Here is a 27,327-nt window from a genome sequence, read left to right on the forward strand (position 1 = left end):
TCCAGCTACATGACATTCTATATCTTTGTCCAGGCCTGGCCACCACAAATAACTGCGAGCTAATGCTTTCATCTTCACAATTCCTGGGTGGCCCTCATGAAGTGCCTGTAGGACCTTAGTTTTATATTTATCTGGAATTATGACCCTGTTTCCCCACAAGAGACAGCCAAGGTGTGAAGACAATTCATGCCTCCTAATGAAGAAGGCCTGGAATTCAGTCCCTGGGCTTTTTACTTGCCATCCCGAGGCTACCCAAGTCAGTACTCTACTAAGGGTTTTATCAGTTTTGGTAGCAGAAGCAATGCCCTTTGCTTGTAGAGGGCATTCAGGTAGTTCCTGAATGGCCAGAATTTGGCCAGCAGGTGCTGGGTCCTGGTCCTCCTCTGGCAAGGGCAATCTACTTAATCCATCTGCATTGCACATTTCCCTGCCAGGTTTGTAAAGCAACTTAAATGTGTATGCAGAGAGGAAGGTAGATCAATGCAAGATCCTGGGAGACAGGATCTGAGGTGTTTGTTTATCTGAAGTGAATAACCCTAACAAGGGCTTGTGGTCAGTGAAGATTGTAAATGCCCTACAATAAAGGTAGTCGTGAAATTTTTTCACCCCAGCAACTATTGCCAAGGCTTCTGTCAATTTGTGTATAATTTCTTTCTGACTTAGAAAGTGTTCTAGAGTAGTATGCAATCGTTTTTTCTATCCCATCACTACCCAAATGGCTTAATACGGCCCCCACCCCATAAGGGGAGGCGTCACATGCTAAGCAAATAGCTTTGCCATCAGTAAAATGGGTGACAGTTGAGTTGTTGGAGAGCAGTTTTTTCAGGTCCCTGAAACATTTTTCATGAATGCTGGACCAAGTCCAAGGGGCTTTTTTCTCTAGCAACCTGTGTAGGGGCTCAGTGATGGATGCTTTCTGAGGCAGAAAAGCATGGTAGAAATTTAGTAGTCCTAAAAAGGCTTGTAGTTCGGTTTTGTTTTTGGGGGTTGGAGCCAACTTAATTGCCCTTACCTTTGAGTCTGTGGGGGGAATTCCTTGAGCATCTATCTTGTAACCTAAGAATTCAGTGGAAGTTACCCCTATGCTACAATTTTATTTTTTCAATTTGAGCCCAGCTGTATGAAATTTGCAAAGTACAGCTTGCAATCATTCAGCCAGGACCTCTTCTGATTCTCCTGCAATCAGAACGTCGTTGAAGTATGGACACACCCCCAAGATGCCTTTCAAAGTTTTTTTCCATTAATTCCTGGAAAATGCCAGGAGCTACTGAGATTCCGAACCGCAAACGGTTCACTTTTAAAGCCCCGCAGTGTGTAACAATAGTCTGAGCATCTGCAGTCTCCTTGGTAACAGGTAGTTGTAAGTACGCCTGCACCAAGTCGAGCTTGGCAAATATGGTGCCGGACTGTATCGCAGAGAGGACGTGTTTCACCAACAGGACAGGGTAAGCATGTGAGTTTAAAGCTCAATTGAGGGTGGCCTTGTAATCAGCACAAATCCTAACTTTACATTAGATTTAACTGGGGTAACGATGGGGGTTTCCCAATTACCCCCATCCATGGGTTCTAAAACTCCTATTTTTACGAGTCGATCCAGTTCATCCTCAATCTTTTGCTTGAGGGTGAATGGAACTCTCCTTGCCTTAATCCTAACTGGTATGATATTGGGTTTAAATTTTAAGCTTACGGGAGGGCCTGTGTATTTCCCTAGGGAGCCATCGGATATGTCTGCAAATTCCTTGCAGACGGATTCGAGGCTTTTGGTCTGGGTGGAATTAACTTCCCCCATCCAAATTCCAAGGGCCTCAAACCAGTCTAGTCCCACTAGACTGGTTCTTTTTACTACAGTTACTAACACGTCCAAGGGACCCTGGAACCCCTTAAACTTAACTGACAGGGTGGCCTTCCCCTTTAGTTTTATCGGGGCCCGCTGAAAATATGCTAACTTGACTTTGGTTGGTTTTAAGGGAACTCGCCTCCTGCTTAGGTTGCAAATTGTTTGAAAGGTCTCAGAAGATATTATGGAGACTGGAGATCCAGAGTCGACCTCCATCTTGCAGGGAAGTCCTTGTAGTTGGACCTTGATTTTAATTTTTGGCCTAAGCAGGCGGTGGTTTACAGAATGACACCCTAACAACTTTCCCCTGTCAATAATTTGTGCAGAAGACCCAGGGTGCTCAAAGCCAGGGATCGGGGGTGTGTGTTATACCTGGCAATGGCAAGTCGAGTTCATTCAGGTTGTTGTGGTTGCGGCTGCGACAGACGGCCCAAATGTGCCTGGTCTTGCCGCAGGAGTGGCACTTGGTGTTGCAGAATTGGCAGGTTCTCCGGGTGTGAGTGCCCCTGCAGCTGGCACATCTTGCCTCTGGATCTCTGATGCTTGGGTAGCCCGCGCTTTTGTTGTTGTTGGCCCGCAGTTTTTGTTGAGTTCTGCTGAGGTCGCGTCAGGTTTAAATTTTTTCAAACTTTTGTTGGGTGGTGTTGACTTCTGGGTCGTCATCGTCCTCCTCGTTGTCACCGTCCATGGCGCTGCCTTGATGTACCGACCCATTTGGGCCGTTGCTCAGTCGGGATACGTTCTTCCCACGCCCAGCCTCGTGAGCCATGACTTCGCTAATGACTTCAGTCAGGCACATCATAGGTTTTGTCACCAACTTCCTCTGAAGCCGCTCGTCGCTTAGCCTGAAGACGATTCGATCCCGAATTTGATCTTCAAGATCCGGAAACTGGCACATACGGGCGGTTGTAATCGGTTGCGGACTCGCCGGGCATCTGGCTCCTCTGAACAAATTGAAGCCGCCAAAAAAGTTCTGACCTCCTTGGCATGAAGTGCCTGCTGAGTTTGTCTGTGAGGTCGGCGTAGGAAACAGTTGTGACAGGCTCAGGACTGCACAACCCAACAGCCACATTGTAGACATCCAGACCACTGAGGCACAGCAAGGCAGAAGCCTTCAGTCAGTCCTCTGTGATGTGATTTACTAGTAGGTAGCCTTCGACCTGCCCCCAGTGTGACACCCAGCGCTCCGGATAGTGGATGTCAAATTCTTGGATGTGTTCGAGCTTTGCCATGCTGTTCTGGTCCAGATACTGCTTCAGTGGGAAGTTGCAGGATGAGTTTCCTCTATCCACTTCCCAGTGACTTCAGCTTAGTGACTTCGCTCTATGAAGCAGAATCCCATCCTCATCACCAACTGTAATGTCTGGCGCTCAGACCGAAGGAACAGCTGACATGGATATCCAAGAACAGGCTTTATTCAGCTGGGACAGGACCAAGACAATGAGTGCCAGACCTCCTTATATACTCTGGCTGCCGGCCCAACGCCCAATCCTAACAGAGGAATTCTCCCGCCGTACACAGCCGACCAATCACGTGTTCCCGAGCTGTTGCTGCCAGCCGAACTGTCAAACTCAGCTGCTATGGCGCTGTCCGTGAATTACCTCAGCTTATGTACATAACACCTGGATTCTGAACATGGAAAGCTATAGTTTCCTTGCCAACATTACCTAGTCAAGTTTTCTCTAGATTTGTGGAAAGGTATTTTTCAGAATTTCTAGATTGCATAGGCATCAATCTATCCTAGTTGGGAATGGTAACTTAAAATTTGCAGATGACCACAAGATAATAAAAAGGTTTCTATATAAATTGTACATGTAAACTGTTCTTAAAAATCCCCAGAAAAGCAAGGCATGATCCACTATTTTAATCTGAACTTTATGGTCACCACCATGTTGCAGTTCTTCCCTTTGCTTCTAGTCACAGTGTGGAAAATATTTGCCATCTGTGCTTTTTATTACTGCTGTATTACTCCAAATAAGAAATCCTAAGAAATTGGAGCCAAGAAGCAACACAAGAATTTGTATTTCAGAGGTTGATTGAAATGCTTAAGACTATAGTTGGACAAAGCACATTGAAAAAATATCTAACTGTTATGTAATTGAGCTTAAATGGACTCCAGAAGTTGGTAGAGGACAGGAAGGCCTGGAGGAACATTGTCCATGGGTCACAATGGGTTGGACATGACTTCACAAATAACAATAACAACATATTGACATTGTCTGGTGATTTGAGATGTTGCATCCTACTCCAAGCTCTGTATAACGTCAGCATCAAATCCAGCAAGATCAGATGGCAATTTGTGTTCAATCTTTATTATCATCTATATTGTGCTTTTTGTATAGATAGAGGAAGATGAGGTACAGCTCTTGATGTCCCCCAAACTTTATGCTTCTCCCAATTCTTATTCTCAACTACCATTTACAATATCTGTTCTTGAACTTTATCTCAAGGTCATATTGATATGACTCCACCAATTGCTTCAATATTTATGAAGGGAGGAGGGATGAAACTGTCTGGAAAGAATTTACAATTATAGTTGGAAGGGAATGAGGGCTGCTGTTCAGGAACCTCCTTTGTGGCAACTCATGGGCCAATGAGGAGATACTGGGCACTCAGCAAATATGGTGTCACCCTAAGCCTACATCAAGAGGAAAAAAAGCATGACATAATTTTGAAGGATTGTAGTATAGCTGTTCATTCTGACAACTTTACTGCTCAGTAAATGCATGCTGTAAAAAGAGTGTGCTACTATAGAGAGCGTCTTCTCGTATGGTATTGTGGTTTGGTATGCTGGTCTGACAGCTGCGGACAGGAAAGTATTACAGAGGGTAGTGAGCACAGCACAAGACATTGTGGGCTGTTCCCTGACACCACTGGATGACATCGCCAGGGCTCGTTGCCTTGGAAGAGTGAGGAAGATTTTCAGGGATGACTCACACCCTGGACGGTATCTCTTTACTCTCCTACCATCCGGTAGGAGATATAGGAATATAGCCAGCTGTACCAACAGGCTGAAAAACAGCTTTTATCCATGGGCTGTTAGGCTTTTAAATGGGACATAATCTTATGCAGAATTGACTTGGGAGGCCGGTGTGTGGTGTAATTGGTTCACATAGTGTGGTGGGATGGAGGGTTTGTTGTCACTGTGTGTTGGGGGGAGAGAGCACGGGGGGAGGCTCAGCTAATCTCAATGTACACATGTTGTACTTTGACAATAAAGGTTTATTATTTATTATGCTTCATTATTATGATATCGTTCTTGGCTGCACTGCTACAGTCTACTTCTGCAGTGCTCTAATGGAGTGAATTAGGTGCTTAGTGAAGAATGAGAAGCAATGCAAATAAGAGAGCTGTTGATCCTTTATCTGGTACTCAGCACTGTAGGATTGCTTTGTAGCTTTCTGCCTGAACATCATCAAAAGACCACAAGAAAAGAAAAGGGAATCATGATTAATTCTTTATATGTGTTTTGGAAGAGTTATTTTTTTTTCCAATTCAGTACTAAGTGAATGAGATACTACAATTTGTTTGCCTATATGCTATCATATTAAAGGAAATGTTAGAGCAAAGCTTTTCAGAAATAAAACAAATTATCTACTTCTCTCTTTTATTCTTGGTATGTGCACAATAAGCATACCATTTCTGCACTATTCCTATACACTATTTACACCTTTACATTATAGATAACATGATATTTTCTTATAATTAAGGAATGCAATTATATAGTGTTGGCAAAGGAAAGAAAAATAAAAAACAGCCTCTCTTAAATCAGCATTGACTCTGAGTTAGCATCCAGACCTGTTGGAATATTAAAATCCTAGTCCTATTTATTTATCTTAACAAGTCTTACAGCAAAATGAAAAGGGGGAACCAGAAAGAGAAGTACACACACAAACACACACAGGCACACACACACACACACACAAAACTTAACAAAAAGCAAAATAATTTATTACCCCTACCCTGCAAAAAAAAACAACAAGTTACACATTTCTTAAATCTAGTACTTAATATCAGGAACATTACTATTTTTCCAATTTTTAAAAATAATTATTCTGGCAATACCGAAGACCTAATTTAGCCAAAATTCCTCAGAAATAGATTCGAAAGTTTTGTGATATGATTAAAATTTTCCCCATGAATCTACTTATCCATCTTATTTCAAAAAGATGTCAATTATATTTATTGTAAGAAATAAATATCCTAATGAGTACTTCATGGTTTGTTGTGAATATTTGGCTAGATCATGCTGTCTAGTGATGATGACTGGTGCTTTAATAGGAAAAACAAAACAAAACAAAGAAACACTCAAATCAATATAATAAATGACTTTCAACTTGCACAATCAAGACATTATAGGGAAAGAAATGGAATGATTAGTTTGTAAGTGTAGAATAAATGAAAATATGCCATAAATTTAGTGTTTCTCTTATAGGGTAACTTTTTTCTCAATTTCTTTTCTACTTGTGAATGCTAATGCAGCCAAGGCAAAACTACTAAAAAAGAAAAGAAAAAAAGAAAAGAAAAAATGAAAACATTATAGAGAAGAAATGATTACTTGACAGACGGACCTAACAGAGGGATATTCATTGTTGATTTGTAATTATCAAATGAACTACCTACATTTCCTAATCTAATATATACACTAAATTTTAATTGTCTTTCAACTTTTTCACTTTTCGGGATTATATGTTTCTACTCCTATATTAAACTTATACAAGAGAGTATATAGCACATCGTCAAAATCCATTTTTATTGAAAATTGCCTACACAAATGCATATGTCAGTGGGAAAAATATACAAAATTAGAGTAAATATGAATAAAAATGTATGTCAGCTCTGATGCACAAAAAATGTATAGGCAAGCATTCCCACACAGTTTTACTTGGCGTAAAAAAAATGCCAATTGTTATAAAAATTGGTGGAATAAACTCAGGCTTAAAAAAAATATGTCAGTGTTGCAAAAAGCAACCCAGGCAGGTTTCTGCATCCTTAGTCTAAACCTATTGTTATTGTAATTTCCTGTATAATTCATTTTCAATATTCTGAACTCAGAAGTCACCTTCACTCTCTTTGTATTTTCCAGCTTACAAGCTTTAGAGTAGGAGCACTTCATGTTTGATAGATTTCAATATAATGAGCATATAACTGGGAGTAAAAAGAATGCATCACCTTACCTGTCATATTGCAGTATACAAGAAATGGCCCTAGGGGGCCACTCCCATCTGAATCGATGTAGTAAAAGGCTGAAGTGTTACCTCTGTGCTTATAAGCTTCACATGATTGCTCATATATAGCTGCAAAAGAACATCTCCCATTACAAGTGTAAGGGCATCATTTACTTAAGTGAATGAACAATTGTCAAGATGGAAGCTGAAATCTTGAACATACCTTCAACACGCAAGCAAATAAGGAGAAAATAATGCAATAAAAGTTGGATCAACATTTGGGATCGGTAAACAACATTTATACCTATCAAAAGAAAATAACTGGGAAGGTGTCTCTGTTTACTTTTTAAGCAGTAGCATTCAGATAGGAAATTATAGGAGTTAGTGGCCATCAGAGAAAGCCAAACAAAAGATGCAATTATGAAGAAAAAAAACCTCATATGGAAGAGAGAAAGAGAGTGTGTGTGTGTGAGAGAGAGAGAGAAAGAAAGAGAGAGAGAGGGAGGGAGGGAGGGAGGGAGAGAGAGAGAGAGAGAGAGAGAGAGAGAGAGAGAGAGAGAGAGAGAGAGAGAGAGAAATATTTACTATATGTTCAAACTATGCCTGCAACTGGTTACTTCCTATGAATGAAAGAGCTTTTTAAAGAATGTTTGGTGAAGAGAGAAACCGAGAAACCAGGGCTTTCTAAGTAGGAGGGGCCACTGGGAAGGCAATTCCCTAGAAGGATTCAGGAATTATAGAGTAGAGTCTTTTCAATTATGTTTTTAATTCCATGCATTCATTCAAAGACAGTTTTGTCAATTTCAGGGCTATGCATTGCCTAGATCACAGGTCTGCAACCCGCGGCTCCGGAGCCGCATGCGGCTCTTTCAGCCATCTCCTGTGGCTCCCAGTCCTCTGTCATGTACAGTCCAAAAAAAAAGTGGGACTAAAAAAGTTCAACCAATCAATTCAAATATGCAGGGTAGGTGCATATCTCGCCTTGGCTCCACTCTTCAGTCAAACCCTGTTCTATGCATGCGCGCATGTGCACACATTTTTTTGCAGCTCCCAGTTTTTCCTTTTGTGAGGGAACCGGTTCTGAGTGGCTCTTTCACTGTTTCAGGTTGCTGACCCCTGGCCTAGATCAATGCACACATCTCAAAGCTGCCATGGTTGAGAAACACTCATATCAAAGTGTTGGGAGGTGGGGAAGAAGTGCTGCTAAAGCTGAGCTTCTCCCCTGCAGCCAAAGAGCAAAAACACCAAGTCCAGGACCTGGGTAATAGGAAGAAGTCCCCAGAACACTCACTGGACAAATTACAATCACATCACTGCTTATATCTCCTCACACATCCTCCTCCTCAACATGCCTTGCCTTATCCAGATGAGAAGCTGTCATTTGTTTTCCAGGAAAAGCATGAGTTCCATGCTAAAACACCCTAGACTGCCTTCCTGCTGCCTGATGAAGATGAAGAAACTATTGTGAGGACATGTCCACAGAAAAAGTAAATATGGTGTCTTCACAATTCAGGAAGCAGGATGTGTGAATGAACTGCTTGCAGTGTAATCAGGGATATTGCAGAGTGTACAGATAGTCCTTGGCTTATGACCATTTGTTCAAAGTTATTACAGTGCTGAATGAGGCAGATTTATGATAGCTGTGTGGAAATTTGGTCATTGTAGTATCCACCAATTCATGTGATAGCAATTTCTGATGTTCCCTGCCAGCTTCCCACAACAAAAATCAGTGGGGAAGCTGGCAGGAAATCATGATCAAGTGAGGTTCCTGCAGCATCCTTGTGTAATGATGGCAACTGTGTTGGTTAGTGACTGTGATGACTCCTCCAGATTTTTCCCCAGATACCTCTCCAGTGGTTAGTTCTGAGAAAGATGAAACCATTCCAGGCATGTCTGGAGAGGAATTGGTCAATGTCTCCAAACAGCCATCTGATGGAGATTTGGCTGAAGCACAGCTGCAGGACAGCCCTGAGGCTTCAGGTGGGGAAATCATGCAGCTGCAGCTGGTCAGTGATGAGGAAGAGGAACTGCCTCCTGCACCTGATCGGAGAACACACAGGGCAGAGAAAAGGCAGGATCAGAGAAGGTCAGCCAGATTACTCATGAGGAGAAAGATTTACCCTTCTTGATGTGCTGCACTGGAATCTGGCTATTTAGCACAGTAGACAGATGGAAGCATTGTTGGGAACATGTTTACTTCCTAACTGTGTGTTTTCTGTTCATTGTGATTCTTGCCTTGCTTTGGACTGACACCGTGCCTTGATTTGGATAGTGCCTTGTGAACTCTGGACTTTTCTTGCCTCATAAACCCTCTTGTATTGTGGATTTAATTTTGCCTGGGGGTTTATTTTGATTGGGAAACTTTCAAGTGCCCTGTGGACTCAATGGCCATTGCTCTGTGGACTAGCATTGATTGGCTTGTGGCTAGATTTCATTAGGACAGTTCTGGATTTTTGGTGAAGGCTGTTGCTGGGGAATATTAATAAACCCATTAAATGACAGTTTTGTGTGTGTGTGTGTGTGCGTGTGTCAGAGAGAGAGAGAGAGAGAGAAAGAGAGAACAGCACAGTGACAGAGTTCCCACTTGTAATGTGAGGACTCTTGTAAAAGCTTGATTTTTATAGAATTGAATGTTGGCAATCTTGCAAGTATAATATTCAGCTTTTAAAGAGAAACCAAGAAAGTGCTACATAGATAATTCTGATGATTGCATAAAATAGAATAGCACTATGCATTTTTGAAAAAAAACCTGAAAAAAGTGTTCTATAAACAAATACTATTGTGGTCTAAAATCCAATGTTTAAATTAAGTATATTTAGACTTACAATAATGACAGGTAGCCCCCATGTAGCCTGTATTCGCACAATTGCAATAAAAACTGTTCCAGGACTGTGAGCATTCACCACCATGTTCACAATAATTGGGCAGGCATCTATAAAGTCAAAATAAATATAACAATATTTTGGAATAGCATTAAGGTACAGTATAGATTTTATTGCACCTATTTATTAGTAACATGAGTTGTTACTAATGAGTTGGGTAATCATTTCACCAATATATTAAAGTAATTAGAAAGTAATTATAAAGAAATAAGGGGAAAGGGTTCAATTTGTGAACTGAATGCAAACTCACATACAAAGTCATCAGCACTCTGGAATATTGTACTTTTATAATAATATATGATTCATTAATAATGTGGGTTTTTGGAAAATGTTATCATAATTTATACTTTAATCAAAACAGCTATCATCTTTTATCCTACCCAATAAAAAGATAGAAACCTTTTTAAGTTTAGCTCAACTTCCAGAGATTTAATGAGCACCTATATGTAATTTTCTTAGCAGTAACATGGAAGGGATTTCCTACTGCTACTTTCTAAGATTTTATTTTAACTTGCTACTTTAGCCTACAGCCATACAGTTTCTTGGTGTCTTAGATCTGATCCACTTTAGCTGTAAAAAAATGTCAAATGCATACTCTGGTGCAAACTAACCATAGGCATAGTTTTTATTGGAAGCATAAGAAATACATAATTAAAAATATCATTTTAAAAAGTCTGAAATACTATTTTATAAGCATTTTATCTTCTAGGCACTCAGAATGGGAAGACATCAAATAAAGTAAATTATATAATGCATGGAAAACTACTAATTTTATCTGAACCAATTTTTACAGAGATGAGGGCTAAAATAAGCAGATAAGCTCTCTTCTGGCATTCAAATGCTAGAATGTATCAAGAGAATGTGATACTAATGTATCCAATTTATGTCTCTCTTTATCTATGTATGTATGTATGTATGTATGTATGTATGTATCTATCTATCTATCTATCTATCTATCTATCTATCTATCTATCTATCTATCTATCCTTTAACAGTCTATGTTGCATCATGAGGAGGCTGTGCCCACTCCAGCTCCGGCAATGCAAAAAAAAAGTTGCAATACGTCTTGAAATGTCACATGACATGGCGAGTTTGAAACCCATGCTCTAGATGATGCATATTATTGCTGCAAGCAAATAGGATGCTTATCTGATCCTTGTATTTTCAACACTGGCTTTTTTTTTCTCCAGTCAAAGAAAATTAAATGTTTTGTTAGTTTCTGACTAGAGAGGGTTTTTTTCCTATTACAAGACTTTAAAACACCTGTCACTAAAACAATATTTAAACCCCTATACTGGGAGGAAAAGGAAGGAAAATAGAAAATTTATTCACCGGTCCCTAGTATGATGCCTCTATTTGCAAAATCAGAGCCACTCTGCAATCATGTTAAAATATTAACATTAATGCAAGCCAATGGAAGATTCTGCTTTGAGGGTGGAAGGAGAGGCAATTTGATAGGAAAGGATTATGTTATTTCAAATACTCTTCTTTTAAAAAAAATCACCTCCCTGGTGAGATAAGTTTAGGAAATAGTTGTTGATCCTTTACAAACTGTTGTAGATTAACAGCTAACCAGCTGAGTTGGAGAAAGAAACTTTCCAGAGTGTTTGTGTTTGTAAATGGTTTATGGCTAGCTCCAGGCAAAAACATCACAGGCCACTTGAGACACGGGATAGCACTGCGGTGGTCTCTCCTGAATGTGCTAGCCTAGAAAAATTGTCCCTTGCTTCAAAGTAATACCTCTGTTGTCCGACACACAATCCCCCAATAAAAAAAATAATAGCTGCAGTTGGCATTATGTAGAGCATTGGTTGCACTTACATTTGTGAAATAGATGCATTGCAACATGTGGAAGTAGGATAGGACAAAAGATGGGAGCCAGATGCTCCATCATATAATTGTTTTTATATTCATGTACTTCTTGGCCATCCTGGGGTATGTGCAGAGACAGACAGGAGCAACTGCCAAAACAGTTGTGCAAAGACATAGTTTTTGCAGCCTTTATATCCTTATCATATTCAAGGAAAAGGATATTTGAAGTCGTAAAACACTGAGGAAATTATTTACAAAATCTTCTGATGTAGGATAAAGAAGGTTAATGGAAAGTAAGACATATTCCTAAACAAGCTATAGTTATAGCCTGTATAGGAAAAAAGATCAAAGACTTTTTGTATTTTTGTAAGAAGAAGGATCATTCTAATAATTCTTCAGAGAACAGACATGCTCATAGTTACCATAGATCAGAAAGAAAAAATAGGCACTGAGAGTTTTGTAAATGTAGTCAAAAACACCAAGAAAAATATTTTAAAAATCTCTAGGTCTGGATGACACAAAAGAAAGAAAAATCAAGAAGGTAATGAATAATAGTTACAACAGCAAACAGGTACTGCATTTTTGTGCTTTATTCCTTTTTCTGTTATTTTAAAAGCAATAAAAAACAATTTAATGAACAGATGTTTCTAAAACTTTTTTAATATAGTGAGACCCCATTGAAAAACAGTTTTCTACAATTGTAGCAAAATGTACCCAGATTTTAGATCCATTACACTGAATATTACAGGCCATAATTTTCTTTGAAATGACACCAATCTTATATCTATAAGGTAAGAAAATTAGTGTGATTGACTTGCAATACTGAGGTGTAGATTGGCAAGCTTTTATAAGACAATAGGTGGGCTGGTTGTCATACAACCCTGACCATTAGGCTACCCTTCCTTATAATGGTCTAGGGCTCCCTAAGGTAGTCATCAGCTGATGTTTGTTTCCTGGATACCTGAACAATATGTTTAGAAACTGGATCTTATTGTAATTCTGTGAGGGCTACCATTATAACCAGTCAACAGCTGTTGAATAATTTGAGGCTGATCTAATATTCCCTATCTTGTTCAACTTTGGTGCCCCCATTTCTCTGTTTGTTCTCCTACCTTCATGCTGCTTCTTCTGATCAGTTATTAATGGCCACTGAGCACTGTCTGTTGAGTCTCATTTGACCCATTGTAGACATAATGAGAAACAGCATTTTCTACCACTACATTATTTCAACAGATCCTCACCCTCACCCTAATCATAAGTCCATGTGCCAAAATATTTTATTATTAATTCATATGCCATATGAATATTTCCTAAGGGAGGCAAAACAAAACAACAAACTAGCTCTGGAAAATATGTTCTGTTACAAAGATCTATCTGTGTATTTGTATAGCAATGCAAGGATTGAATGTATTTGGATATGCTGTTCTTTTTCAAGGGCTCAGTCTTCCAAAGACAAAGTGACAATTTTGTGTCATACAATTTTCATATACCAAGAAGCAGTTGGTAAAAAGAAACAACATAAATTGTTGGGCATAAAATTCTAGTCTATAGAAAAGTGTGAGTTAAGATGAGAAATTCTTTTGATGAGAAAAAACATCCTTTAGATCCTAAAAATGCTAAATTTAATATGGCCAATGTTTTACTATTGTTGTTATTTATGAATATATAGAATTATTTTGTTTATGCCTTAGGAAAGGAAGATAACACATCTGCTTATTGGATTTGGCACTGTGTGGAATAATGCAGAATTTTAATATTCATTATAATCTTTTCATCTGACTGTTCCTGTTCTGTCCCTGAATAAATTGAGTAATCTACTCTCATAAGACATTAAATAGATATAGGTAATCTATACACAACAAACTGAGCAAATTATAGCAAGTGCAAGTGCATTTATTATCTATGACTCAGATACATTTTCACAAGACATTTTATTGCCAATGTTGCCTTAAAATAGTGTTGAGGATAGTTTGCTAAGTGCCACCAAGCCAGAGAAAACAGTCATAAATATAGATCGAGAATCATTGAACTACAGGGCAATTGAAATTCTAGGACACAAGTAATAACAGTATTGGTAAAAAAAGAGAAATTTGCCATCCATTTTTCAAATAACTAAAACTTTAGGGGAAACCAGTTGTTATTTTGTCTTTATACATTCCCAACTTATATAAGAAACAGAAAGAAAAGCATGTTTGAATTAACTAAATGTTTTATTCTCAACAGCAATGAAAAACCAATCTTTTTTTCACTGAAATATAATCTCTTACCTATCTATAATGCCACACAAATCTATCTGAAGGTCACTGAAATGTCCCATTGAATTTTGTTGAACTGAAATTAAATCTATATGTTTGCCATCAATGGAAAATTGTTTCATGCATCCAAGGAAACTACTGTAAGGGTTCTTACATTCTGTATTGTTGACATTAATAGGACATCCTAGAAGGCAAAACATGAAAGTGATTAATTGGGAAAAATAATTACATTTACAGTATAATGTCCTAGTGATAGATTTACCATTTACTGGTAAGTATAATTCAAGATTCCAATTTAATTCATACATAATTCTATAATTCCAGAACAAAATAAATGGTATTCTTTTGATGACTTGAAAAAATACAGTTCTCTTATGTGCTTTATGCTAAGTTTTAAGAAGTAGTTGATTAACTTTTCCCCGCTGATGAAAACTACAATGAATAAATTTATTTTTTAAAATAATTAAATTTATGATAAAAAAAATAGGAAGAGTGCTTTTTATTTTTAACATTAGCACTGTCAATGTATCAACAAAATAAAAAATGGAAATAAGCAGAAAGGAATGTAATGCTACCACGATGCTAGCAGAAAGGAAAATACATCAATGACATCATAAAGAGAAGGATATGCAAATATGTAAGTTTTCATATTCTCTGTAATTCCCCTTCCAGTGACAAAAGTCCTTTGAATAGTCATCAGTTTGAAATATGAATGCTAACAGGCTATGGAACATGACAAATGACACCATTTCCATTAGTGACTTGTTTTTCTAATGTGACAGTGGAGTCTTATTATTAATGGACCCAAACCTTTCATTGATATTAATCCAAATTCTAAGTCTTATTAGTCCAAGGACTCCTTGTATAATAATATTCAGTAACTTTAACAGAGTTCATAATGAAGCCTGTTTATATCTTAAGCAGTGCTTTTTTTGTAAAAGAAAAAGGTGGCAGAACTCACACATGTCATACAACCCGCCATGCCTACCCTACAAGGTTCCATCCAAAAAAGGTGCCGGAACTCCGTCCTGAGCGTTCTATGAGAAAAAAAGCCCTGATCTTAAGTAAGAAAATGTTGATTTAAAGTGAAAGTATGAGAAATAATAGTATTAAGCCTCCATTGTCCCAAAGATGCTTTTCCACAAGGCAACTGGACTTTCCTGTTTTCTTTTGAAGGCATTTTGCTTCTCATCCAAGAAGCTTCTTCAGCTCTGACTGCATGGTGGGGAATGGAAAGATTTATATTCCTTGCAGACAGCTGTTCATTTGCATTCTTTTAGCAAGTTGTTAAAACTACCTGGAGGCTTAACTTTGTCTTCAGGTCACCTGAATAGTGCAAATGGGTGTGGAGCCTTCTTGGAACTGTTGAAAGGACTGTGTTGTAGACTGGGGATAGATGATGTTGGATTCCCCCCCCCCCCGGTTGAGAGAGGGCTGTTCAGTTTTGACATAGATGGTCTCTTTTGACTTTTGACTTTGATCGTCTTTCAGCAAAGTCCACATTTTGGACAGAGAGGACTGCTGGTTTGAAAGAAGGGTCAAAGAGGCCATCTATGTCAAAATTGAATAGCCCTCTCTCAGCAAAGGAGCAGAGATCTGTTATCATCTATCCCTAGTCTACAACACAGTCCTTTCAATAATTCCAAGAATGCTCCACACACATTTGCATTACTCAGGTGACCCTGGAGACACAGTTAAGCCTCCAGGTAGCTTTAACGACTCACTAAAAGAATGCAAATGAACAACTGTCTGCAGGAGTATAAATCTTTCCATTCCCCACCATCCAGTCAGAGCTGAAGAAGCTTCTTGGATGAGAAGCAAAATGCCTTCAAAGGAAAACAGGAAAGTCCAGTTGCCTTATGAAAAGCATCTTTGGGATAACTATGACCTGGATGACTGAGAATCTCCGTAGACATAAACCTCCTTTGCTTTATCCAAACACTCTGATATAACTCTGGGAGCTGAGCATTCAGACATTTTATTGGAAGGAATTTTATAAAAAAAATAGGAATAGGAAAATGTTCTTTTAAATTATAGTTGGCCTTCATATGACTTATGTATATATATTTTCTGCACAAAATGGCTTTGCCATTAGTTAAATATGTATAGGACTGAAACCATTGGTTTAACATGGTATTACAGTAATATAGCTCTGTGCTGCTATAGTATATACTTTACAATCACTCAGATGCTCAAAATTACACAATGAGCAAATTTAGGTTTCAGCTATGCCTGTAAAGATCATCAACAAAATAGATTTTGCCACAGAATATGTGTTTACATTAGCTTGAGGACTATATCAGGTTAGGTAAAAAAGCACATGCAGAGTTATGAAACAAGCTTAAATTCTTTCCTGAACTATCAATCTCCATTCTCCCAATAAATACCCAAAAGGAGAAACATGGAAAAATAATAAAATAATTGAGAACAAATGAATCTTGCGAGCATGTGTTAACACAGAGAGAGAGAATGAAATCTGCTTTTTTTCTATTTCTGAATGTACTCATCTGTCTTCAGGGAAAAAGCATATTTGATGAGGCATCACTGTGTATATGTATCTTTTATCAATGAAAAAGAGGCTTGGTTTGAGATATTCCCAAACATTTGTAGTTTTCTCCTGCAGTTTGACATTCTGTTTTAGACTGTTGAAAGTACTTTTAGAGATTACTATTATTGTACATGTATATTTTTGGCATACAGTTTTGCCTATACTGTAATTTTTAGAGGAAAGGGGAGTCATACAGTAGTTTTATGTGCATTCAGCCTGATGGCTTTGAGAATTTTACAATAATACTTTAGTCAGGATCATATTCAAGGAAATACAGGGAACAAGATTTAATATTAGTTTTTGAAGCTCTATATCAAGAAATTGTTTTATATGTTAAAATCAAATCAATCTTCTTCAAGAAACCTGAAGAATTGGTATATCTCATCAAAGTCATCTATGAAAATAGAGTAATTTTCTTAGTCCGGTGCTAAACCTGGAAGATAACATGAAGCGGAGATATTGCTAATAATGCTCACATATGAAACCAAATTTCTTTTATGTTTTTCCCCAAATAAGATTTCTATGCTTTAACAAGAAAATAAAATGCATCTCACCTCCAAAATAATAGGTGTCTCCTGAAAATATATGCATAGGTACTAACATATGAGATGTCAACATTATTTCATTATCTACCATTAAGGTTACACGATTCTTTTTAGTTGACAAATATATAGAATGCCACTGCCCATTATGTAACCCAGCACCTGTAAGGAAAAAAATGTCAAGAAATATTGAAATCAAGAGCATTTATTAATATAATATCTGATAAGCACTTCATAATCTTTAGCACTTCTGAGAAAATAAAAATGACACCTTAATTCCAGCTTTTGTGAATCACTATATATTTGCTTTCTTTCTTACTGCCTTCCTGCCCTTGTAATACCAAAGAATAGACTATAGTGTTTAAATGTTAGATTCCCAATTATTACAAGCAGGTATTTCTAATAGTTTGATCTAATTTGTAATGTCTTTTACCATGACCTCTCATCAAATGCTTATTCAGATTTGTGTGTGTGATAAAATTAGAGTTGTACAGGTAGACCTTGTTTTACGACCAAAACTGAGCCAAAAATTTATGCTGCTAAGTGAGGCATTTGTTAAGTGAGTTTTGCCCCATTTTACAACCTTTCTGGCCAAAGCTGTTAAGTGAATCACTGCAGGTGTTAAATTAGTAACAGTGAATCTGGCTTCCCTAATGACTTTGATCATCAGAAGGTTGCAAAAGGGGATCATATTACCCTGGGACACTATAACTGTCATAAACTGAATCCGAATTTTGATCGCGTGACTGTAGGGATGCTGTGAAAAACGGTCATAAGTCACTTTTTTAGTGCCGTTGTAACCATGAAAGATCACTAAATGAACTGTTGTAAGTCGAGGACTACCTGTACAAAGTTTTGATGGGGTGATTTGATGGTGACTCTATTGAATCACGCCTTGAAGCCAGCCCACAAAGTGTTGCTACAGTCTGGATAATACCAACCCTAATTATAAGCTGTATCCTAATTTCTTATTTCAAAACCTCTTTCTAAACAACTGCTGAACAACTAGCAAAAAAAAAAAAAAAGCATTGGGAACATTATGCAAAGACTCTTCTGCAATAGGAAGTCTTGGTTTAATGTCAGTTAATCATTCATAAATTAATATGTGCCATTGTTCTCTGTTTTATGTGGGAAACAAAAAAATCTTTATATATTTCTGGTAATGAAGTCTCAGAGCTGTGCTTGAACTAATATGTTCCAATTTAATTATCACATATTGTATGTGTGAAAGCCAGGTCATAAGTCTGCCTGTGGGGGAAGAAACCTGTCCAACCATTCATAATTTAATTACTCAATCTCTAGTTGCAGACTTGATTTGCTCCAATGGCTACAATAAACATTTCAAACTTACTAGCAAGAGAAAAAAAAGTTCACAGTGTGCTGTTGTTAGATAACTTTCTGCTGAGGAAGCAAGAACCTTTTTTAAATAAAAAGCATGATATTTTATAGCTGCATAAGCAAATGAAAACTTTCATTTATAACTACTTGGGAATTTTGTCTTACATTGTGAGATAAATTCTGTTCTAACATAGTTTTGGACTTTTCGTTGTGCGAAGTGTCAGCTTGTGGACAAATATTTTACAGAGAGTTTGATTTATGCCTGCCGTTTAGTAGTCTGTCAGAAAAGTGTGTCAGGCAGTCAGTTAGACATTACAGGGCATGGCAGAAACCACTTAAAACAGGCAGTTGAACTGTGATTGTTTCATTAACATGCATGTAATTGAGCTGTGATTTAAACTGCCTTAGGGCAAGCCAGATATATCACAGTAAATGGCACATCTTGCTGTAAAATTAACATTTTCTGATGGTGAGCGTAGGTAAGCCATAAATTGACATACTTTCTGCATTATTTAATCTGAGTTGGAGAGTGCTAGCATACATTGCAATTGGTTTTTCTGCTACTACACCCAACATCAGAACTTTATTTCCAGAATGGATGCTTTGTATAAATCACCACCATGATACTGAATTGCTCCTGGCAATCATTCAATTATCCCAGCTGTTATATTTCAGTTATCTTACTGCTCACTCAAAGGGAAAGATGAAAATAAATGCTGCAAGGTGGAAACCTGTTAAACCCCTGTTTTATCAACGCTCCTATAAGCCAGATATGTGATAAAGCAATTTAAAAGCAATATTAGAATAATGCTTAAACTATTTCTTTTAGGGTTTAAATATCTGGCTCTAAAGATATGGTTTGTGCATAACAGAGCTCCCCTTCATGGATTACTGCCTTGTCGTGGTGAAGGGGATTGCATAATTCAATGAAGCTATGAGCTATGCCATGCAGGGCCACCCAAGATGGACAGGTCATAGCAGAGAGTTCTGACAAAACGTGATCCACTGGAGAAGGAAATGGTAACCCACTTCAGTATCTTTGCCATATAAACCCCATGGAAAGTACCAAAAGGTAAAAATATATGACACTGGAAGATGAGCCCCTCAGGTCAGAAAGCGTCCAATATGCTACTGGGGAAGAGTAGAGGGCTAACACTAGTAGCACCAGAAAGAATGAAGCGACGGAGCCAAAGCCGAAAGGATGCTCAGCTGTGGATGTGTCTGGTGGTGAAAGGAAAGTCCAATGCTGTAAAGATTTTTTCTCCATAGGAACCTGGAATGTAAGATCCATGAATCAAGACAAGCTGGACATGGTCAAACAAGAGATGACAAGACTGAACATCGACATCTTTGGAATCAGCAAACTAAAATGGACAGGAATGGGTGAATTTAATTCAGATTCCCATCAAGTATACTACTGCAGGCAAGAATCCCTCAGAAGAAATGGAGTAGCCTTCATAGTCAATAAAAGAGTAGGAAAAGCAATACTGGGATACAATCCTCAAAATGACAGAATGATCTCAGTTCAAATCCAAGACAAACCATTCAATATCACAGTAGTACAAGTCTATGCCCCAACCACCAGTGCTGAAGAGGATGAAATTAACCGGTTCTATGAAGCCCTACAGCACCTTATAGAACTAACACCAAAAAATGATGTCCTTATCATCATGGGGGATTGGAATGCTAAAGTAGAAAGCCAAAAGATAACTGGAATAACAGGCAAGTTTGGCCTTGGAGTACAAAATGAAGCAGGGCACAGGCTGATAGAATTTTGTCAAGAGAATACAATGGTCATAGCAAACACTCTTTTCCAACAACCCAAGAGACGGCTCTACACATGGACATCACCAGACAGTCAACACAGAAATCAGATTGACTATGTGCTCTGCAGCCAAAGATGGATAAGCTCTATACAGTCAGTAAAAACAAGAGCAGGAGAGGACTGTGGCTCAAACCATGAGCTTCTCGTTGCAAAATTTAGGCTTAAACTGAAGAAAGTAGAAAGCACTAGGCCACTCAGGTATAAACTAAATCATATCCTTGATGAATATATAGTAGAGATGAAAAATAGATTTAAGGAATTAGACCTGATAGACATAGTACATGAAGAACTATGGACAGAGGTTTGCAACATTGTACAAGAGGTAGCAACTAAAACCATCCCAAAGAAAAAGAAATGCAAGAAAGCAAAGTGGCTGTCTGAGGAAGCTTTGCAAATAGCTGAGGAAAGAAGGGAAGCGAAAGGCAAGGGGAAAAAAAAAGAAAGATACACTCAATTGAATGCAGAATTCCAGAGATTAGCTAGAAGAGATAAGAATGCCTTCTTAAATGAACAGTGCAAAGAAATAGAAGAAAACAATAGAATAGGGAAGACCAGAGATCTCTTCAAGAAAATTGGAGAGATGAGGGGAATGTTTCATGCAAAAATAGGCATGATAAAGGACCAAAATGGCAGGGACCTAACAGAGGCAGAAGAGATTAAGAAAAATTACACAGAAGAACTATACAAAAACAAACTTAACATCCCTGATAACCATGATGACCTCGAGCCAGACATCCTAGAATGTGAAGTGAAGTGGGCCTTAGAAAAGCTGAGCAACAACAAAGCTAGTGGAGGTGACAGTATTTCAGCTGAGCTATTCAAAATCTTAAAAGATGATGCAGTAAAAGTGCTACACTCAATTTGTCAGCAAATTTGGAAAACTCAAGAGTGGCCACAGGATTGGAAAAAGATCAGTTTACATTCCAATTCCAAAGAAAGGCAGTGCCAAAGAATGTTCAAACTATCACACCATTGCACTCATTTCACATGCTAGTAAAGTTATGCTTAAAATCCTACAAGCTAGACTCCAGCAGTATGTGGATTGAGAACTACCAGAAGTACAGGCAGGATTTTGAAGAGGCAGAGGAACTGGAGATCAAATTGCCAATATTCACTGGAACATGGAAAAAGGTAGGGAGTTCCAGAAAAACATCTACTTCTGCTTCATTGACTATGCTAAAGCTTTTGATTGTGTGGATCACAACAAACTGTGGCAACTTCTTAAAGAGATGGGTGTACCAGACCATCTTATTTGTCTCTTGAGAAACCTATATGCAGGTCAAGAAGCGGGTCAAATGAGAACTGAACATGGAAACACTGATTAGTTCAAAATTGGGAAAGGAGTCTGGCAAGACTGTATAGTGTTGCCCTGCCTGTTTAACTTATATGCAGAGCGCATCATGAGAAAGGCAGGGCTAGATGAATCAAAAGTTGGAATTAAGATTGCCAGGAGAAATATCAACAACCTAAGATATGCAGATGATACCATGCTAATGGCAGAAAGTGAAGAGGAACTAAAGAGCCTCTTGTTGAGGGTGGAGAAGGAGAGTGCAAAAGTTGGGTTGAAACTTAACATTAAGAAAACCAAGATCATGGCATCCGGCCCTCTCAATTCCTGGCAAATAGATGGAGAAGAAATGGAGCTAGTGACAGGTTGTATTTTCCTGGGCTCCAAGATCACTGCAGATGGGGACTGCAGCCAAGAAATTAAAAGACGCTTGCTCCTGGGTAGGAAAGCCATGGCAAATCTAGACAGCACACTAAAAAGCAGAGACATCACCCTGCTAACAAAAGTGTGTATAGTCAGGGCTATGGTCTTCCCAGTTGCAATGTATGGCAGTGAAAGTTGGACCATAAGAAAGGCTGAGCGCCAATGAATTGAAGCCTTTGAACTATGGTGCTGGAGAAGACTCCTGCGAGTCCCTTGGACTGCAAGGCGATCAAACTGGTCACTCCTAGAGGAGATCAACCCTGACTGCTCTTTAGAAGGCCAGATCCTGAAGTTGAAACTCAAATACGTTGGCCACCTAATGAGAAGGAAGAAGAGCCTAATGCTGGGAAAGGTTGAGAGCAAGAGTAGAAAGGGATGACAGAGAATGAGGTGGCTGGATGGAGTCACTGAAGCAGTAGGTGTGAGCCTTAATGGAATCCAAAAGATGGTAGAGGATAGGAAGGCCTGGAGGAACATTATCCATGGGGTCATAATGGGTCAGACATGACTTTGCAACTAAGGCCAGATCCTGAAGTTGAAACTCAAATACGTTGGCCACCTAATGAGAAGGAAGAAGAGCCTAATGCTGGGAAAGGTTGAGGGCAAGAGTAGAAAGGGATGACAGAGAATGAGGTGGCTGGATGGAGTCACTGAAGCAGTAGGTGTGAGCCTAAATGGAATCCAAAAGATGGTAGAGGATAGGAAGGCCTGGAGGAACATTATCCATGGGGTCATAATGGGTCAGACATGACTTTGCAACTAACAACAACAACAAATAACAGAGCTACCAGAAATGACCTGGTTAATGACCTGAGTCCTTCGGGAGATAGGGCGGGATATAAATCCCATCAATCAATCAATCAATCAATCAATCAATCAATCAATCCAAGCAAGTAGTAAAAGAGTTAGAAGGGTTTTTTTTTAATGTATCTGTTGCAATGTCTTGGTCATTCAGATTTTTAAAGGCCAGATCTGGTAGATCTCAGGTCATTAAGCTTGCTGACATTTCATATATGAGACTGGGCTTTTATATATGACATATGGTATTTTTATTTTTCCCAGTATTTCTGGTTGTCCGCTATTGGGAACAAAACGTTAGATTCCAAAGTCACCTAAATGATCAAAGGCAGCAAGGGAATGTCTTTGAACTTAAGTCCCACTTGTAAGTTTCCCATAAATAACTGGCCATTGTGAAAGCAGAATGCTGGACTAGATGAGTGTGGCTATTCCTGTGTAATAGTCTAATGACCTCATGAGTAGATATTCATTAAGCAAGTTCAAGGAAAATCTCTCTCCAGTGCTAAATTAATCTGACTTTTTGGATTGGAATGACCTTCAATGGCCATGAAAGTTAACAATGGTGGAACTTGTACCATTTTATTTGGAAAGCACAGCATCACGCAACCTCAAATGTAATCTTAAGAAAACTGTAAGAATTAGTTAGAACTATGTCCAAATTACTGGATTCAACAATTTGGCTTCCTGCAATCAATCTCTGTTATTATATAGATTCTGTACTTCATATATTTAGGCACAAAGGTTTAGATTTGCAATAAAAGAAGGGAAAGTGTTTTTATCTGGTCCAGAACTTCTAGAGATCCAGACAGACAACTTCTAGAGATCCAGACAGGCAATTTGTAATAAATATTCTGTATTAGGCAGTAAACTCTCTGTGTACTTAGTACATCACATACTTCTTTATTCAATTCTTTTCAGCTGAATGACATATGAAGTTGAGCTCTGTAGGAAGCCCTGAAACAAACATTTCCCCTATTAAGCAACTTTGGTTTTCTTCAAACTTTCCAGCTCCAGATGTTTAAGATCAGAGTGCCAGAATTCTCATCTACTGCCATGTCAACTGGGGAATTCTGGTATTTGATTCCCCATATACACTGGGGAAACCTGGTATAAATGAAGCATGTTTTTATCACTTAAAAGATAAACACACAAAATATTGTCACCAGAATTCTGATGCTAGTCCAAGCATTTATTTTAGAAATTGCCTTTTTCTCCGTTTTGCTTCACCTGCAGTGATATCACTCTGTGCCTTTCCGGGTTTATAGAAGCTCAGCTTAACTTTCCCATCACTGAGATACATAAGGAGGCCACCTGAAGTCTGATATAGTTTATTTGATAGCAACAGTCCCTCATTGTTCCAGGTGCGGAAATGAAAACTGACTGAAATTTCATCTATTCCTGCTGTTCCAGGCAATGCTAAATAGCTGTTGGGGTTCAAAAAGGTGACAGGAATAATTGGAGGTTCTGAACAGGAGAAAGATATATTGCCCTGGAAACAAAGAAAACAAGATAAACATTAGGCCAATGCAGAAATGGAGAGGATTAACCAAGATTAGTTTGCCTGTTGCTATGATCAGAAATTATGGATAGCAGTTGAATATTGTTCAGCTGCTTCAAGAAGATAGTGATGAAAAGTCATATTTTAACTAAAAAACTGTCATCCGTATAAGAGCTATCAGTCTGTACTGATAAAAGTACAGAACTAGAAGCATCTAACTAAGGTTGCTAGTCAATACACGTTTAGTTTAAAATAATCTGGAGACCCCTCGTAAGTATATCAGGTATGTGAAGAGTACAAGGTTGATAACTTATTCTTCACAAAAACAGAGAACTGAACTTTTGAACTATACAGTACATGTAGATATCGAGATAGATAATATAGATACATGTATAGATGCAGCTATACATTTAGGCATCATTTTCCCAATTTACATCTCTAAGTTTGTACTTTTCTCATTAAACATACTTTTCCCCCAAGCAATTATTTCACCCTTTTTATCTATATGCAAATAATTGTACTCACTTTAATCTAATGGGTACATTTTTGTATATCTCTTATGGTGCAAATTGCATCACAGTATCAGGAAAAGTGCTGATTTTGGCATTTAATTGTTCTAGTTTGCAGAAATGTTCAGGAAGGTTTAATTGCATAAAATTATGTTAAAATGAGAACTGGGTATATTTTGTTTAAGTCCCATTCCTAGAAATTCAGAAAAGTTTCAAATAATTCTTTATTTTTCAGTCTAACTTTAAATATACGTAACTAGATTTTCCAGTGGCATTTCTTTTCATTCCTTCTATCCTAAACTTCTGTCATTTTATTCTTTTTTGTATTTCATTAACTATGCACATGAATACACAGTTTTACATAGATGATGAAAATATATAACTAAACATGTATTTTTCAATATTTTGACACTATCACCTATTCCGTCAGGAGACAATGTTTTGGGGCTATGCTTAGGCTCTTAGCCTTTATCTAATCCTGTATTCACACAATTAACAATAGGAACTGCAGCTTTTACAAATGTATTAAGTGATATTGTCAATTTAAGCCAATGAACTGAAGTTAGTAAAGGTATACATCCTAAGGTAACTTCATTTTTAAAAATTGGTGGTTGAAGTGCATTGTTTCTGTACTGCATTGTTTCTTTTCCCACTCAAGCTTTTATAACCACAGAAAAAAATAACCAAGAACCAAGGGGCGTTCTGAACAATACAAGATGAACAGAGGTAGCTGGTAGAAGGAGACACTAAGGCATAAGACTCATGCCTTTTCATTCCCCCACCACCACCTTCTTCTCTAATTATATCATTTCAATCAGAAAGATTTTTCATTGGCATAGTTAAAAGGAAGGGATGGGGGAAGAGGAAACTATTTTCAATAGTTTACTTAATTTTATTTTTCAGAACTTAATACATACCAATCTTGTAGCTCCGCGAGCTACATTGGTTACCAGTTGTCTTCTGGGTGAGATTCAAGGTTTTGGTTATGATCTTCAAGTCCTTACATGGCATGGGTCCGGGGTACCTCGAGGACCACCTGCTGCCAGCGCCAACTCCCCTCTGCCCTGTGCATTCCCACAGAGAGGGCCTCCTCAGGGTGCCTCCAGTCAGGGAATGTCGACTGGTGGCCCCCAGGGGGAGGGCCTTCTCTGTGGGCGCTCCGGCGCTGTGGAACCAACTGCCGGTTGAGTTCCGGATGGCATCGGACCTTCGCTCCTTCCGGCGCGGTCTGAAGACCCACTTATTTGAACTAGCTGGTGTCGCCTGATGGTGAACGTTAGGGTTTTTAATGGGTCTTTTATTGTTATTGTATTTTTTTTAACCGGGCGCTTGTTTAATTCCTTTTTAATTTTTGTATTGTTATTTATATATGCCCTGTTCACCGCCCTGAGTCCTTCGGGAGAAGGGCGGTATACAAATTTAATGAAAGTAAAAAAGTAAAAAGTAAATTGCAATTTGAATATTACCATGAAGTGAGGCTATAAGCAAAAAATAATGAGTGTTTACATCTGTGTGTGTGTGCGCGCGCACACACACACACACACACACACACACACAGGGAGAGAGAGAGAGTCTAGAGACAAGTAACACACATATAAATATTTCTCACCATAATGTTGATCTGAGGTTTATATCTCTTGGCCAAATCAATAATGTTCACACCATTGTAATGAATATTTTCAAAACATCCATGAAAATTTTTCCATAGTAATATCCCTGATTTTCCAGGCATTGGAATCCCTCCAAAGCTGAGCTTAGAAAGAGAATAAAAATCAATAACAGCATTAAATAATTTTCTGACAATCTGCTTGCAACTATGATGGCAAAAACACTAACAACAGAATAAAAACAGCATTTCCCATTTTAGCCAATTTAGCATCAATTTCTTTTTTATTTATTCGAAACCTCTTTTCAATTGATAAATGCATTAACATAAATTGCATGTTAAAATGCAAACCTTAAGAATAGTTCCATAGGTAATAAGACAATGAAAAATACCCTAAACAAACATGTTCTCATTCTTGAATAGGGGAAGATTTATTCAATAGTCATTTTAAGAGAATAAAAAGTGTTTGTCATTTCTAACTGAACAATGCCTACCTGTGAATATTAGTTCAGAACACACACACACACACACAGACACACACACACACACACACAGAGAGAGAGAGAGAGAGAGAGAGAGAGAGAGAGAGAGATGCACTTAGCATATAAATACACTGTACATCTACATAGTGATAACCTAGGTTTTTTTGTTGATGTTTTGTTCTGAGCAAAAATCCTGTTTTCATGTGATCATTGTAAATGCCTACCTGAAATTGCACTGTGATTCTCAGTCCAATGAAATTACCTGTATATGTGTTTCACAAATATGTGTATTGTTATTTCTGTTTTTTTTTTACTAAGGATATTCATCCTGTTTCTTGTGTTATCATTCTTGTTCTGAACCAATAATGAAGAACTTGTGTCTTCCCGATGTTGTCATACTGTTGCTCTAGCACTCTTCACCACTGGCCATGATACATATATGGCTGTTGGGAGTTATATTTCAACAATATTTGAAGATTTATAAGTTTGCAACTTCTGCACAGATGTTACAGTTAT

The 27,327-nt window shown here is 38.2% G+C and overlaps 1 protein-coding gene across 1 annotated transcript in view; it reads right to left on the minus strand.

Moving 5' to 3' along the window:
• The window catches only part of CNTNAP4 (contactin associated protein family member 4), a gene marked incomplete at both ends in the record, with an annotated part of 283,127 nt that overhangs the window by 53,444 nt on the left and 202,356 nt on the right, over window positions 1-27,327 (minus strand). Inside the window, 6 exons of the mRNA XM_083353791.1 lie at window positions 7,015-7,134; window positions 9,831-9,937; window positions 13,967-14,138; window positions 17,057-17,206; window positions 23,944-24,205; window positions 26,333-26,476. Coding sequence (XP_083209917.1) covers window positions 7,015-7,134; window positions 9,831-9,937; window positions 13,967-14,138; window positions 17,057-17,206; window positions 23,944-24,205; window positions 26,333-26,476 — 955 coding nt within the window. The remainder of the gene's footprint in view (window positions 1-7,014; window positions 7,135-9,830; window positions 9,938-13,966; window positions 14,139-17,056; window positions 17,207-23,943; window positions 24,206-26,332; window positions 26,477-27,327) is intronic.

Source organism: Vipera ursinii (genome assembly GCF_947247035.1).
Source record: "Vipera ursinii genome assembly, chromosome: 2".
Lineage (NCBI taxonomy): Eukaryota > Metazoa > Chordata > Lepidosauria > Squamata > Viperidae > Vipera > Vipera ursinii.